The sequence below is a fragment of the Engystomops pustulosus genome, chromosome 4, assembly GCF_040894005.1.
Source record: "Engystomops pustulosus chromosome 4, aEngPut4.maternal, whole genome shotgun sequence".
Classification (NCBI taxonomy): domain Eukaryota; kingdom Metazoa; phylum Chordata; class Amphibia; order Anura; family Leptodactylidae; genus Engystomops; species Engystomops pustulosus.
Window position 1 is genome coordinate 4,662,893 of NC_092414.1, and position 12,690 is coordinate 4,675,582.

Sequence of the window (12,690 nt, forward strand, 5' to 3'; positions counted from 1 at the left end):
TTGTAGTTTTCTTCCTGTTGGGTCTCGGTTCTCCACATTTGGAGCTGTAGTTTGCTCCTCGTTGGCTCTTGGGTCTCGGTTCTCCACATTTGCAGCTGTAGTTTTATCCCGGTTGGCTCTCGGTTCTCCACATTGGGAGTTGTAGTTTGCTTCCTGTTGGGTCTCGGTTCTCCACATTTGGAGCTGTAGTTTGCTCCCCGTTGGCTCTTTGCTCTCTGTTCTCCACATTTGGAGCTGTAGTTTGCTCCCCGTTGGCTCTTGGGTCTCGGTTCTCCACATTGGGAGCTGTAGTTTGCTCCCCGTTGGGTCTTGGTCCTCGGTTCTCCACATTGGGAGCTGTAGTTTGCTCCCTGTGGGCTCTCTGTTCGCCACATTTGGAGCTGTAGTGTGCTTCCTGTTGGGTCTCGGTTCTCCACATTTGGAGCTGTAGTTTGCTCCCCGTTGGGTCTTGGTCCTCGGTTCTCCACATTGGGAGCTGTAGTTTGCTTCCCGTTAGCTCTTGGTCCTCGGTTCTCCACGTTGGGAGCTGTAGTTTGCTCCTCGTTGGCTCTTGGGTCTCGGTTCTCCACATTGGGAGTTGTAGTTTGCTTCCTGTTGGGTCTCGGTTCTCCACATTTGGAGCTGTAGTTTGCTCCCCGTTGGCTCTTGGTCCTCGGTTCTCCACATTTGGAGCTGTAGTTTGCTCCCCGTTGGGTCTTGGTCCTCGGTTCTCCACATTGGGAGCTGTAGTTTGCTCCCCGTTGGCTCTTGGTCCTCGGTTCTCCACGTTGGGAGCTGTAGTTTGCTCCCCGTTGGCTCTTGGTCCTCGGTTCTCCACGTTGGGAGCTGTAGTTTGCTCCCCGTTGGCTCTTGGTCCTCGGTTCTCCACGTTGGGAGCTGTAGTTTGCTCCCCGTTGGCTCTTGGTCCTCGGTTCTCCACATTTGGAGCTGTAGTTTGCTCCCCGTTGGCTCTTGGTCCTCGGTTCTCCACGTTGGGAGCTGTAGTTTGCTCCCCGTTGGCTCTTGGTCCTCGGTTCTCCACATTGGGAGCTGTAGTTTGCTCCCCGTTGGCTCTTGGTCCTCGGTTCTCCACATTTGGAGCTGTAGTTTGCTCCCCGTTGGCTCTTGGTCCTCGGTTCTCCACGTTGGGAGCTGTAGTTTGCTCCCCGTTGGCTCTTGGTCCTCGGTTCTCCACGTTGGGAGCTGTAGTTTTCTGAGGTGCCGGTCGTTGTTTGACCTCAGGATCTGTCTTTAGGGCGCTGATCGCTGGCGGAGCGGTTCCTTCCTCCTTGTGTTATTATACACTTATTATGCTTTTTGTTTTGCAGCAGTTCTGCACGAGCTGTGAGGACAATGCGGAGGCGCGGGGCTTCTGCGTGGAGTGCGTGGAGTGGCTGTGTAAGAACTGCGTGCAGGCCCACCAGAGGGTCAAGTTCACCAAGGACCATACGGTGCGGCAGAAGGAGGAGGTGCCTCCTGGTAAGAGTCCAGGGGGCGTGTGTATATGGAAGTCCCACCTACCCCTTGGGGGTCAGCGATTTGACCTTTGCTTTGTTCTCTCTCCAAGCAGTCGGAGCGAATAGTCAGCGCCCCGTCTTCTGCCCCTACCACAAGAAAGAGCAGCTGAAACTCTACTGTGAAACCTGCGATAAACTCACCTGCCGAGACTGTCAGCTCCAGGAGCACAAGGAGCACAGGTGAGAGGTCATAGCGCGCCCTGCTTTACACTGCAGGTGCTCCCCGGAGTCATGTGGGTATCTGACGGTTCTTCTCTTTCTGGGTCAGGTACCAGTTTATCGAGGAGGCCTTCCAGAGCCAGAAGGTGATCATCGACACGCTCATAGCGAAACTGATGGAGAAGAACAAGTACATCAAATACACTGGAGACCAAATCCAGAACCGGTGGGTTATTGGGTCACAAGGTCCAGTATGTGGGGGGTGAGGACGTGGCCCGTGTTCTGCACAGCGTCCTCATTGCTGCATTGCAGTCTCTATAGTAAATGTCTGCAGCCGCCGCTCTCCATCTGTACACAAGACGCTGCTCAGATTTTAATTGGATGATATTTCAGCTCTGACACTTCCTCCTCCTGCAGCGTCTCATCCCGGTATTATCTATTTCCTCAGAATCCAGGAAGTCAACCAGAACCAGCGGCAGGTGGAGCAGGACATCAAAGTGGCCATATTCACCCTAATGGTGGAGATCAATAAGAAAGGCAAAGCCCTGCTGCACCAGCTCGAGGTAAAGCTCCTCTACACACGTGTATGCTAATCACTGCAGAGCTGCACTCACTATTCTGCTGCTGGTGCAGTCACTGTACATACATGACATTACTTATCCTGTACTGATCCTGAGTTACATCCTGTATTATACTCCAGAGCTGCACTCACTATTCTGCTGCTGGTGCAGTCACTGTGTACATACATGACATTACTTATCCTGTACTGATCCTGAGTTACATCCTGTATTATACCCCAGAGCTGCACTCACTATTCTGCTGCTGGTGCAGTCACTGTGTACATACATGACATTACTTATCCTGTACTGATCCTGAGTTACATCCTGTATTATACCCCAGAGCTGCACTCACTATTCTGCTGCTGGTGCAGTCACTGTACATACATGACATTACTTATCCTGTACTGATCCTGAGTTACATCCTGTATTATACTCCAGAGCTGCACTCACTATTCTGCTGCTGGTGCAGTCACTGTACATACATGACATTACTTATCCTGTACTTATCCTGAGTTACATCCTGTATTATACCCCAGAGCTGCACTCACTATTCTGCTGCTGGTGCAGTCACTGTACATACATGACATTACTTATCCTGTACTTATCCTGAGTTACATCCTGTATTATACCCCAGAGCTGCACTCACTATTCTGCTGCTGGTGCAGTCACTGTGTACATACATGACATTACTTATCCTGTACTGATCCTGAGTTACATCCTGTATTATACTCCAGAGCTGCACTCACTATTCTGCTGCTGGTGCAGTCACTGTGTACATACATGACATTACTTATCCTGTACTGATCCTGAGTTACATCCTGTATTATACTCCAGAGCTGCACTCACTATTCTGCTGGTGCAGTCACTGTGTACATACATGACATTACTTATCCTGTACTGATCCTGAGTTACATCCTGTATTATACTCCAGAGCTGCACTCACTATTCTGCTGCTGGTGCAGTCACTGTGTACATACATGATATTACTTATCCTGTACTGATCCTGAGTTACATTCTGTATTATACCCCAGAGCTGCACTCACTATTCTGCTGCTGGTGCAGTCACTGTGTACATACATGACATTACTTATCCTGTACTGATCCTGAGTTACATCCTGTATTATACTCCAGAGCTGCACTCACTATTCTGCTGCTGGTGCAGTCACTGTGTACATACATGACATTACTTATCCTGTACTGATCCTGAGTTACATCCTGTATTATACTCCAGAGCTGCACTCACTATTCTGCTGCTGGTGCAGTCACTGTGTACATACATGACATTACTTATCCTGTACTGATCCTGAGTTACATCCTGTATTATACTCCAGAGCTGCACTCACTATTCTGCTGCTGGTGCAGTCACTGTGTACATACATGACATTACTTATCCTGTACTGATCCTGAGTTACATCCTGTATTATACCCCAGAGCTGCACTCACTATTCTGCTGCTGGTGCAGTCACTGTGTACATACATGACATTACTTATCCTGTACTGATCCTGAGTTACATCCAGTATTATACCCCAGAGCTGCACTCACTATTCTGCTGCTGGTGCAGTCACTGTGTACATACATGACATTACTTATCCTGTACTGTTCCTGAGTTACATCCTGTATTATACCCCAGAGCTGCACTCACTATTCTGCTGGTGGTGCAGTCACTGTGTACATACATGACATTACTTATCCTGTACTGATCCTGAGTTACATCCTGTATTATACTCCAGAGCTGCACTCACTATTCTGCTGCTGGTGCAGTCACTGTGTACATACATGACATTACTTATCCTGTACTGATCCTGAGTTACATCCTGTATTATACTCCAGAGCTGCACTCACTATTCTGCTGCTGGTGCAGTCACTGTGTACATACATGACATTACTTATCCTGTACTGATCCTGAGTTACATCCTGTATTATACCCCAGAGCTGCACTCACTATTCTGCTGCTGGTGCAGTCACTGTACATACATGACATTACTTATCCTGTACTGATCCTGAGTTACATCCTGTATTATACCCCAGAGCTGCACTCACTATTCTGCTGCTGGTGCAGTCACTGTGTACATACATGACATGACTTATCCTGTACTGATCCTGAGTTACATCCTGTATTATACTCCAGAGCTGCACTCACTATTCTGCTGCTGGTGCAGTCACTGTGTACATACATGACATTACTTATCCTGTACTGATCCTGAGTTACATCCTGTATTATACCCCAGAGCTGCACTCACTATTCTCCTATAACCCTGGCTCTTTCTTTAGGCTCTGGCTAAGGAGCGGAGGATGAAGCTCCTGAAGCAGCAGAGTGAGGTGGACGTCTTCTCTAAGCAGTTGGAGCACGTTGTGTACTTCTCTAAGTGGGCAGTGTCTAGCGGCAGCAGTACGGCGCTCCTGTACAGTAAGCGGCTGGTAGGTGCCTCTTTCCCTAGTTTGGGGGTTGTGTATCTTGTATAAAGAGGGGTTGTGATGGATTTTTCTTAGTTATAATTACGTATTTTCTGATTTCTCTCCCTCAGATCACGTATCGGCTCCGGCACCTGCTCCGCGCTCGCTGGGACATCGCGCCCATAACCAACAATGTGCAGTTTCTGTGTGATGCTAATTCCTGGGCCCAACATATCTTCAGCCTAGGTAATGTCCAACACTGCTGTGCGGGGATGTAGTGTGTGCGCACCCTCTGCTGTGTTCGGGGATGTAGTGTGTGTGCGCACCCTCTGCTGTGTGCGGGGATGTAGTGTGTGCGCACCCTCTGCTGTGTGCGGGGATGTAGCGTGTGCGCACCCTCTGCTGTGTGCGGGGATGTAGCGTGTGCGCACCCTCTGCTGTGTGCGGGGATGTAGCGTGTGCGCACCCTCTGCTGTGTGCGGGGATGTAGCGTGTGCGCACCCTCTGCTGTGTGCGGGGATGTAGCGTGTGCGCACCCTCTGCTGTGTGCGGGGATGTAGCGTGTGTGTGCACCCTCTGCTGTGTGCGGGGATGTAGTGTGTGCGCACCCTCTGCTGTGTGCGGGGATGTAGCGTGTGCGCACCCTCTGCTGTGTGCGGGGATGTAGCGTGTGTGCACCCTCTGCTGTGTGCGGGGATGTAGCGTGTGCGCACCCTCTGCTGTGTGCGGGGATGTAGTGTGTGTGTGCACCCTCTGCTGTGTGCGGGGATGTAGTGTGTGTGTGCACCCTCTGCTGTGTGCGGGGATGTAGTGTGTGTGCGCACCCTCTGCTGTGTGCGGGGATGTAGCGTGTGCGCACCCTCTGCTGTGTGCGGGGATGTAGCGTGTGCGCACCCTCTGCTGTGTGCGGGGATGTAGCGTGTGCGCACCCTCTGCTGTGTGCGGGGATGTAGCGTGTGTGCACCCTCTGCTGTGTGCGGGGATGTAGTGTGTGTGTGTGCACCCTCTGCTGTGTGCGGGGATGTAGTGTGTGTGTGCACCCTCTGCTGTGTGCGGGGATGTAGTGTGTGTGTGCACCCTCTGCTGTGTGCGGGGATGTAGTGTGTGTGTGCACCCTCTGCTGTGTGCGGGGATGTAGTGTGTGTGCGCACCCTCTGCTGTGTGCGGGGATGTAGTGTGTGTGCGCACCCTCTGCTGTGTGCGGGGATGTAGCGTGTGCGCACCCTCTGCTGTGTGCGGGGATGTAGCGTGTGCGCACCCTCTGCTGTGTGCGGGGATGTAGCGTGTGCGCACCCTCTGCTGTGTGCGGGGATGTAGCGTGTGCGCACCCTCTGCTGTGTGCGGGGATGTAGCGTGTGCGCACCCTCTGCTGTGTGCGGGGATGTAGCGTGTGCGCACCCTCTGCTGTGTGCGGGGATGTAGCGTGTGTGTGTGCACCCTCTGCTGTGTGCGGGGATGTAGTGTGTGTGTGCACCCTCTGCTGTGTGCGGGGATGTAGTGTGTGTGTGCACCCTCTGCTGTGTGCGGGGATGTAGTGTGTGTGTGCACCCTCTGCTGTGTGCGGGGATGTAGTGTGTGTGTGCACCCTCTGCTGTGTGCGGGGATGTAGTGTGTGTGTGCACCCTCTGCTGTGTGCGGGGATGTAGTGTGTGTGTGCACCCTCTGCTGTGTGCGGGGATGTAGTGTGTGTGTGTGTGCACCCTCTGCTGTGTGCGGGGATGTAGTGTGTGTGTGTGTGCACCCTCTGCTGTGTGCGGGGATGTAGTGTGTGTGTGTGTGCACCCTCTGCTGTGTGCGGGGATGTAGTGTGTGTGTGTGTGCACCCTCTGCTGTGTGCGGGGATGTAGTGTGTGTGTGTGTGCACCCTCTGCTGTGTGCGGGGATGTAGTGTGTGTGTGTGTGCACCCTCTGCTGTGTGCGGGGATGTAGCGTGTGCGCACCCTCTGCTGTGTGCGGGGATGTAGCGTGTGCGCACCCTCTGCTGTGTGCGGGGATGTAGCGTGTGTGTGTGCACCCTCTGCTGTGTGCGGGGATGTAGTGTGTGTGTGCACCCTCTGCTGTGTGCGGGGATGTAGTGTGTGTGTGCACCCACTGCTGTGTGCGGGGATGTAGTGTGTGTGTGCACCCTCTGCTGTGTGCGGGGATGTAGTGTGTGTGTGCACCCTCTGCTGTGTGCGGGGATGTAGTGTGTGTGTGTGTGCACCCTCTGCTGTGTGCGGGGATGTAGTGTGTGTGTGTGTGCACCCTCTGCTGTGTGCGGGGATGTAGTGTGTGTGTGCACCCTCTGCTGTGTGCGGGGATGTAGTGTGTGTGTGCACCCTCTGCTGTGTGCGGGGATGTAGTGTGTGTGTGCACCCTCTGCTGTGTGCGGGGATGTAGTGTGTGTGTGCACCCTCTGCTGTGTGCGGGGATGTAGTGTGTGTGTGTGTGCACCCTCTGCTGTGTGCGGGGATGTAGTGTGTGTGTGTGTGCACCCTCTGCTGTGTGCGGGGATGTAGTGTGTGTGTGTGTGCACCCTCTGCTGTGTGCGGGGATGTAGTGTGTGTGTGTGTGCACCCTCTGCTGTGTGCGGGGATGTAGTGTGTGTGTGTGTGCACCCTCTGCTGTGTGCGGGGATGTAGTGTGTGTGTGCACCCTCTGCTGTGTGCGGGGATGTAGTGTGTGTGTGTGTGCACCCTCTGCTGTGTGCGGGGATGTAGCGTGCGTGTGTGCACCCTCTGCTATGTGTGTGTGTGCGCGGCCCCTGTAGTCGTTCGGTGACATCCAGGTCTCTTGTAGGTTCTCTGGTTGTTGAAGAAGCGGACCCGGCCCAGCAGACGACTCCTGTGGACGTCCACGCTTCTCAGGGGACCCCTGCCGGCCCCCAGCTTTCCAAATTCCCCTCTCAGATAAACCTGGCACAGCTCCGGCTCCAGCACATGCACCAGCAGCTCCTCGCTCAGCGCCAGATGCAGCAGGTGCAACAGCGACGGCCCAACCCCAACGTCCCCCCGCAAAATATGGTCATGAATAACAGCAGACCCCAGGGACCCCCGGCCCACCAGCAAGCAATGGCCAATCAGGTACTGATGAGCAGGAGGGTGCATCCACCTCTGGACCCAGTCACGTGTACACAGCTCTTGTGCAGACCTATGTGCCAGTCCGATCCCGCAGTCATCCTCCGTGTGCTTCCTCCAGCAGGGGCAGCGATTTGTGGCAGTGCAGAATATAAACCCGAGGGCCAATGGTCTGATGATGCCCCAGCAGCCTCTGCGCTACCCCCCACCAGAGATGCACATGCACAACATTCCCCGCAGAGGTCCCGCACCCGGCCATGTGAGGGCGCCCTACATGGGGCAGAAGCAGGTACGAGCACCTCCCCTCATCCACGAGCCCAGGGAGGGGGTGCAGATCTATACACTTACAGCAAGCAGAGGTATTCGTCCTCGTTGTCTCTTGTTTAGTGGCAGGTTCCTGGTAACCAGAGCCTCTGCAACCCGGGGGCCAGCGCCACCCCCTCCAGTCCAACCATCAGCAGTGTGGCCGGCGGAGATGGGAAGGGCCTCTCCTCACCCGTCATGGAGCTGGTGTCCTCCGCAGCAAACTCCTTCAACCTCCCTCCCCTGCCTGATGTAAGTGTAGTCTGTCACCCCTGTCCCAGGAGCTCACAATCTCATCTCCTATCATACCATGCATCACTCCCATCATCCCTGTCCCAGGAGCTCACAATCTCATCTCCTCTCATACCATGCATCACTCCCATCATCCCTGTCCCAGGAGCTCACAATCTCATCTCCTATCATACCATGCATCACTCCCATCATCCCCTCCCCCCAGGGGCTCACAGGTAGCTGTAGTGTGTGGGGCTGCCTCTAGGGCTTCAGAGCTGCGCTCACTCCCTGCTTCTTCCCGCAGATTGATAGCACCGATCACATGATGATGGACAAGTTGATGCGTAAAGACTTCGCCATGGAGAGTCACCAGCAGCGCATGGCGTCGCACCGCACCGTCCAATCTCCTAACTCCTCGGTGCCGTCACCGCTAGGTACAACCGCTTTATACTAGTCATGTGATTATGACTCCTCCCCCTAGTGGGTCAGAGCTGTAATGACTCCTCTCCTGTCCAGGCTCCATGGCCGGCGTCCACCCTCCCATCCGTACCTCGAGTGCGTCCAGCGTGGGCAGTCGGGAAAGGTCAGTGCACGGTTCATGTATCCTGCAGCACAGAGTATGGCGGGAGCATGCCAAGCCTTGACGTTTTGTGTTCTGATCCATTCTGCAGCACGGGTTCTTCCAGTAAACCCAGCGGTGGCGCCGACTCCACGCACAGGATACCGGTCGTCAGACTGGAGCCAATCAAAATCAAGTCTGAGAACAGTGCGGACAGCGAGGCCCTCGACTACCCGGTGGTGGTGGTGAAACAAGCCAATCGCCGCCAGCAGCAGCGCCCCCGCAATGTAAGGCGACTGCCCAGTACTACAACTCCCAGCATTCCCCGGCAGCTGTTACTTTATTCCCTTCTTCTCTCCCAGACTGATTACTCAGGAAGCCTCCTCGTCCCCATGCTGCTGGACCGCAACGGCAACCGCACAACCAAGCCGGACATGGGGCCGCGGAGGGACACTCCGGACAGCACCGGGGACCGACACGTCCTGCAGGAGGGATCGCTGTCAGGATCCAGCGACTGGATGATACAGAACCACGTGACTGAGAGCGGCGGGAAAGAAGACGACCCCAACGAGGACTGGTGCGCGGTGTGCCAGAACGGGGGCGAGCTGCTGTGCTGCGAGAAATGCCCCAAGGTGTTCCACCTCTCCTGCCATGTGCCCACCCTGCTCAACTTCCCCAGGTCAGGAGCGTGCACGCCGGAGCTGGCAGGTCACTGCGCGGCTCCATTACTAATGGCGCATGGTCCGGTCTGGTCTGATCCTCTCCATTCTCTCGTAGCGGTGAGTGGTTCTGCACCTTCTGCCGGGATCTCTCCAAACCGGAAGTGGAGTACGACTGCGACGATCCGGCCCTCGCCGAGAAGAGGAAGCTGGGGGGCGTTAGCTTCATGTCGCCCATCGACCAGAGAGTAAGTGTCTGCCTGGGGGGTCTGCTAAACTGCTGACGGGTTTACCCCCCACATCACAGGTAACGTCCCTCTTATTGTGTCCACAGAAGTGCGAGCGGATCCTGTTATACCTCTTCTGTCACGAGATGAGTCTGCCCTTCCAGGACCCTGTCCCACTGACGGTAAGTGACAAGGAGGAGGAGTTATGGGGGTAGGGGAGGGTCCTGCACTGGGGATGTGTGATGTGGAGGAGTCATGGGGGTATGGGAGGGTCCTGCACTGGGGATGTGTGATGTGGAGGAGGAGTTATGGGGGTAGGGGAGGGTCCTGCACTGGGGATGTGTGATGTGGAGGAGTCATGGGGGTATGGGAGGGTCCTGCACTGGGGATGTGTGATGTGGAGGAGTCATGGGGGTATGGGAGGGTCCTGCACTGGGGATGTGTGATGTGGAGGAGTCATGGGGGTATGGGAGGGTCCTGCACTGGGGATGTGTGATGTGGAGGAGTCATGGGGGTATGGGAGGGTCCTGCACTGGGATGTGTGATGTGGAGGAGTAGTCATGGGGGTATGGGAGGGTCCTGCACTGGGGATGTGTGATGTGGAGGAGTCATGGGGGTATGGGAGGGTCCTGCACTGGGGATGTGTGATGTGGAGGAGTCATGGGGGTATGGGAGGGTCCTGCACTGGGATGTGTGATGTGGGGGAGGAGTCATGGGGGTATGGGAGGGTCCTGCACTGGGGATGTGTGATGTGGAGGAGTCATGGGGGTAGGGGAGGGTCCTGCACTGGGGATGTGTGATGTGGAGGAGTCATGGGGGTAGTTGAGGGTCCTGCACTGGGGGTGTGTGATGTGGGGGAGTAGTCATGGGGGTAGGGGAGGGTCCTGCACTGGGATGTGTGATGTGGGGGAGTAGTCATGGGGGTAGGGGAGGGTTCTGCACTGGGATGTGTGATTTGGGGGAGTAGTCATGGGGGTAGGGGAGGGTCCTGCACTGGGATGTGTGATGTGGGGGAGTAGTCATGGGGGTATGGGAGGGTCCTGCACTGGGGATGTGTGATGTGGAGGGAGGAGTCATGGGGTATGGGAGGGTCCTGCACTGGGGATGTGTGATGTGGAGGAGGAGTCATGGGGGTATGGGAGGGTCCTGCACTGGGATGTGTGATGTGGAGGAGGAGTCATGGGGGTATGGGAGGGTCCTGCACTGGGATGTGTGATGTGGGGGAGTAGTCATGGGGGTAGGGGAGGGTCCTGCACTGGGATGTGTGATGTGGAGGAGTAGTCATGGGGGTAGGGGAGGGTTCTGCACTGGGATGTGTGATGTGGGGGAGTAGTCATGGGGGTATGGGAGGGTCCTGCACTGGGGATGTGTGATGTGGAGGAGTCATGGGGGTATGGGAGGGTCCTGCACTGGGATGTGTGATGTGGAGGAGGAGTCATGGGGGTAGGGGAGGGTACTGCACTGGGGATGTGTGATGTGGAGGAGGAGTCATGGGGTAGGGGAGGGTCCTGCACTGGGGATGTGTGATGTGGGGGAGGAGTCATGGGGGTAGGGGAGGGTCCTGCACTGGGGATGTGTGATGTGGAGGAGGAGTCATGGGGGGTAGGGGAGGGTCCTGCACTGGGGATGTGTGATGTGGGGGAGTAGTCATGGGGGTAGGGGAGGGTCCTGCACTGGGGATGTGTGATGTGGAGGAGGAGTCATGGGGTAGGGGAGGGTCCTGCACTGGGGATGTGTGATGTGGAGGAGGAGTCATGGGGTAGGGGAGGGTCCTGCACTGGGGATGTGTGATGTGGAGGAGTAGTCATGGGGTAGGGGAGGGTCCTGCACTGGGGGTGTGTGATGTGGAGGAGGAGTCATGGGGGTAGGGGAGGGTCCTGCACTGGGGATGTGTGATGTGGAGGAGGAGTCATGGGGTAGGGGAGGGTCCTGCACTGGGGGTGTGTGATGTGGAGGAGTAGTCATGGGGGGTAGGGGAGGGTCCTGCACTGGGGGTGTGTGATGTGGAGGAGGAGTCATGGGGTAGGGGAGGGTCCTGTACAGTTGAGGTCCTGTTGCTGATCCTCCCTCCTCTGCAGGTGCCGGACTATTACAGGATCATAAAGAAGCCGATGGATTTATCACACATAAAGCGGAAGCTCCAGGGGAACGCCTCCCCCCACTACACGCGCCCCGAGGAGTTCATAGGCGACATCCGCCTCATCTTCAAGAACTGCGCAGAGTTCAATGAGGTGAGGAACAAGTGATCCTCTAGTTACACCTAGAGCTGTACTCTCGTCCCCTATCCTCCAGTCACTACCACAGCTGCCCCTCCAGTCTTATCCTTCTCTTCCAGTCACACCCAGAGCTGCCCCTCACAACTTATCCTTCTCCTCTAGTCACACCCACAGCTGCCCCTCACGTCTTATCCTTCTCCTCTAGTCGCACCCACAGCTGCCCCTCACGTCTTATCCTTCTCCTCTAGTCGCACCCACAGCTGCCCCTCACGTCTTATCCTTCTCCTCTAGTCACACCCAGAGCTGCCCCTCACGTCTTATCCTTCTCCTCTAGTCACACCCACAGCTGCCCCTCACATCTTATCCTTCTCCTCTAGTCACACCCACAGCTGCCCCTCACATCTTATCCTTCTCCTCTAGTCACACCCACAGCTGCCCCTCACATCTTATCCTTCTCCTCTAGTCACACCCACATCTTATCCTTCTCCTCTAGTCACACCCAGAGCTCCCCTCACGTCTTCTCCTGTAGTCACACCCAGAGCTCCCCTCACGTCTTCTCCTGTAGTCACACCCAGAGCTCCCCTCACGTCTTCTCCTGTAGTCACACCCAGAGCTCCCCTCACGTCTTCTCCTGTAGTCACACCCAGAGCTCCCCTCACGTCTTCTCCTGTAGTCACACCCAGAGCTCCCCTCACGTCTCATCCTTCTCCTCTAGTCACACCCAGAGCTCCCCTCACGTCTCATCCTTCTCCTCTAGTCACACCCAGAGCTCCTCTCACGTCTTATCCTCTAGTCACACCCAGAGCTGCCCCTCACGTCTTATCCTCTA

The 12,690-nt window shown here is 55.6% G+C and overlaps 1 protein-coding gene across 5 annotated transcripts in view; it reads left to right on the forward strand.

The window, feature by feature from the left end:
- Nucleotides 1–12,690, forward strand: part of TRIM24 (tripartite motif containing 24) — a 38,029-nt gene that overhangs the window by 23,701 nt on the left and 1,638 nt on the right. The window contains exons 3-18 of one of the 5 annotated variants that reach the window (XM_072144826.1): nucleotides 1,308–1,458; nucleotides 1,547–1,676; nucleotides 1,765–1,881; nucleotides 2,104–2,218; nucleotides 4,488–4,634; nucleotides 4,742–4,856; nucleotides 7,389–7,672; nucleotides 7,788–7,955; nucleotides 8,054–8,221; nucleotides 8,505–8,634; nucleotides 8,717–8,783; nucleotides 8,872–9,046; nucleotides 9,122–9,438; nucleotides 9,537–9,666; nucleotides 9,753–9,827; nucleotides 11,724–11,876. In XM_072144826.1, the coding sequence (XP_072000927.1) occupies nucleotides 1,308–1,458; nucleotides 1,547–1,676; nucleotides 1,765–1,881; nucleotides 2,104–2,218; nucleotides 4,488–4,634; nucleotides 4,742–4,856; nucleotides 7,389–7,672; nucleotides 7,788–7,955; nucleotides 8,054–8,221; nucleotides 8,505–8,634; nucleotides 8,717–8,783; nucleotides 8,872–9,046; nucleotides 9,122–9,438; nucleotides 9,537–9,666; nucleotides 9,753–9,827; nucleotides 11,724–11,876 (2,442 nt within the window). The remainder of the gene's footprint in view (nucleotides 1–1,307; nucleotides 1,459–1,546; nucleotides 1,677–1,764; nucleotides 1,882–2,103; nucleotides 2,219–4,487; nucleotides 4,635–4,741; nucleotides 4,857–7,388; nucleotides 7,673–7,787; nucleotides 7,956–8,053; nucleotides 8,222–8,504; nucleotides 8,635–8,716; nucleotides 8,784–8,871; nucleotides 9,047–9,121; nucleotides 9,439–9,536; nucleotides 9,667–9,752; nucleotides 9,828–11,723; nucleotides 11,877–12,690) is intronic. The other 4 variants (XM_072144829.1, XM_072144827.1, XM_072144830.1 and 1 more) reach the window with 4 other exon arrangements.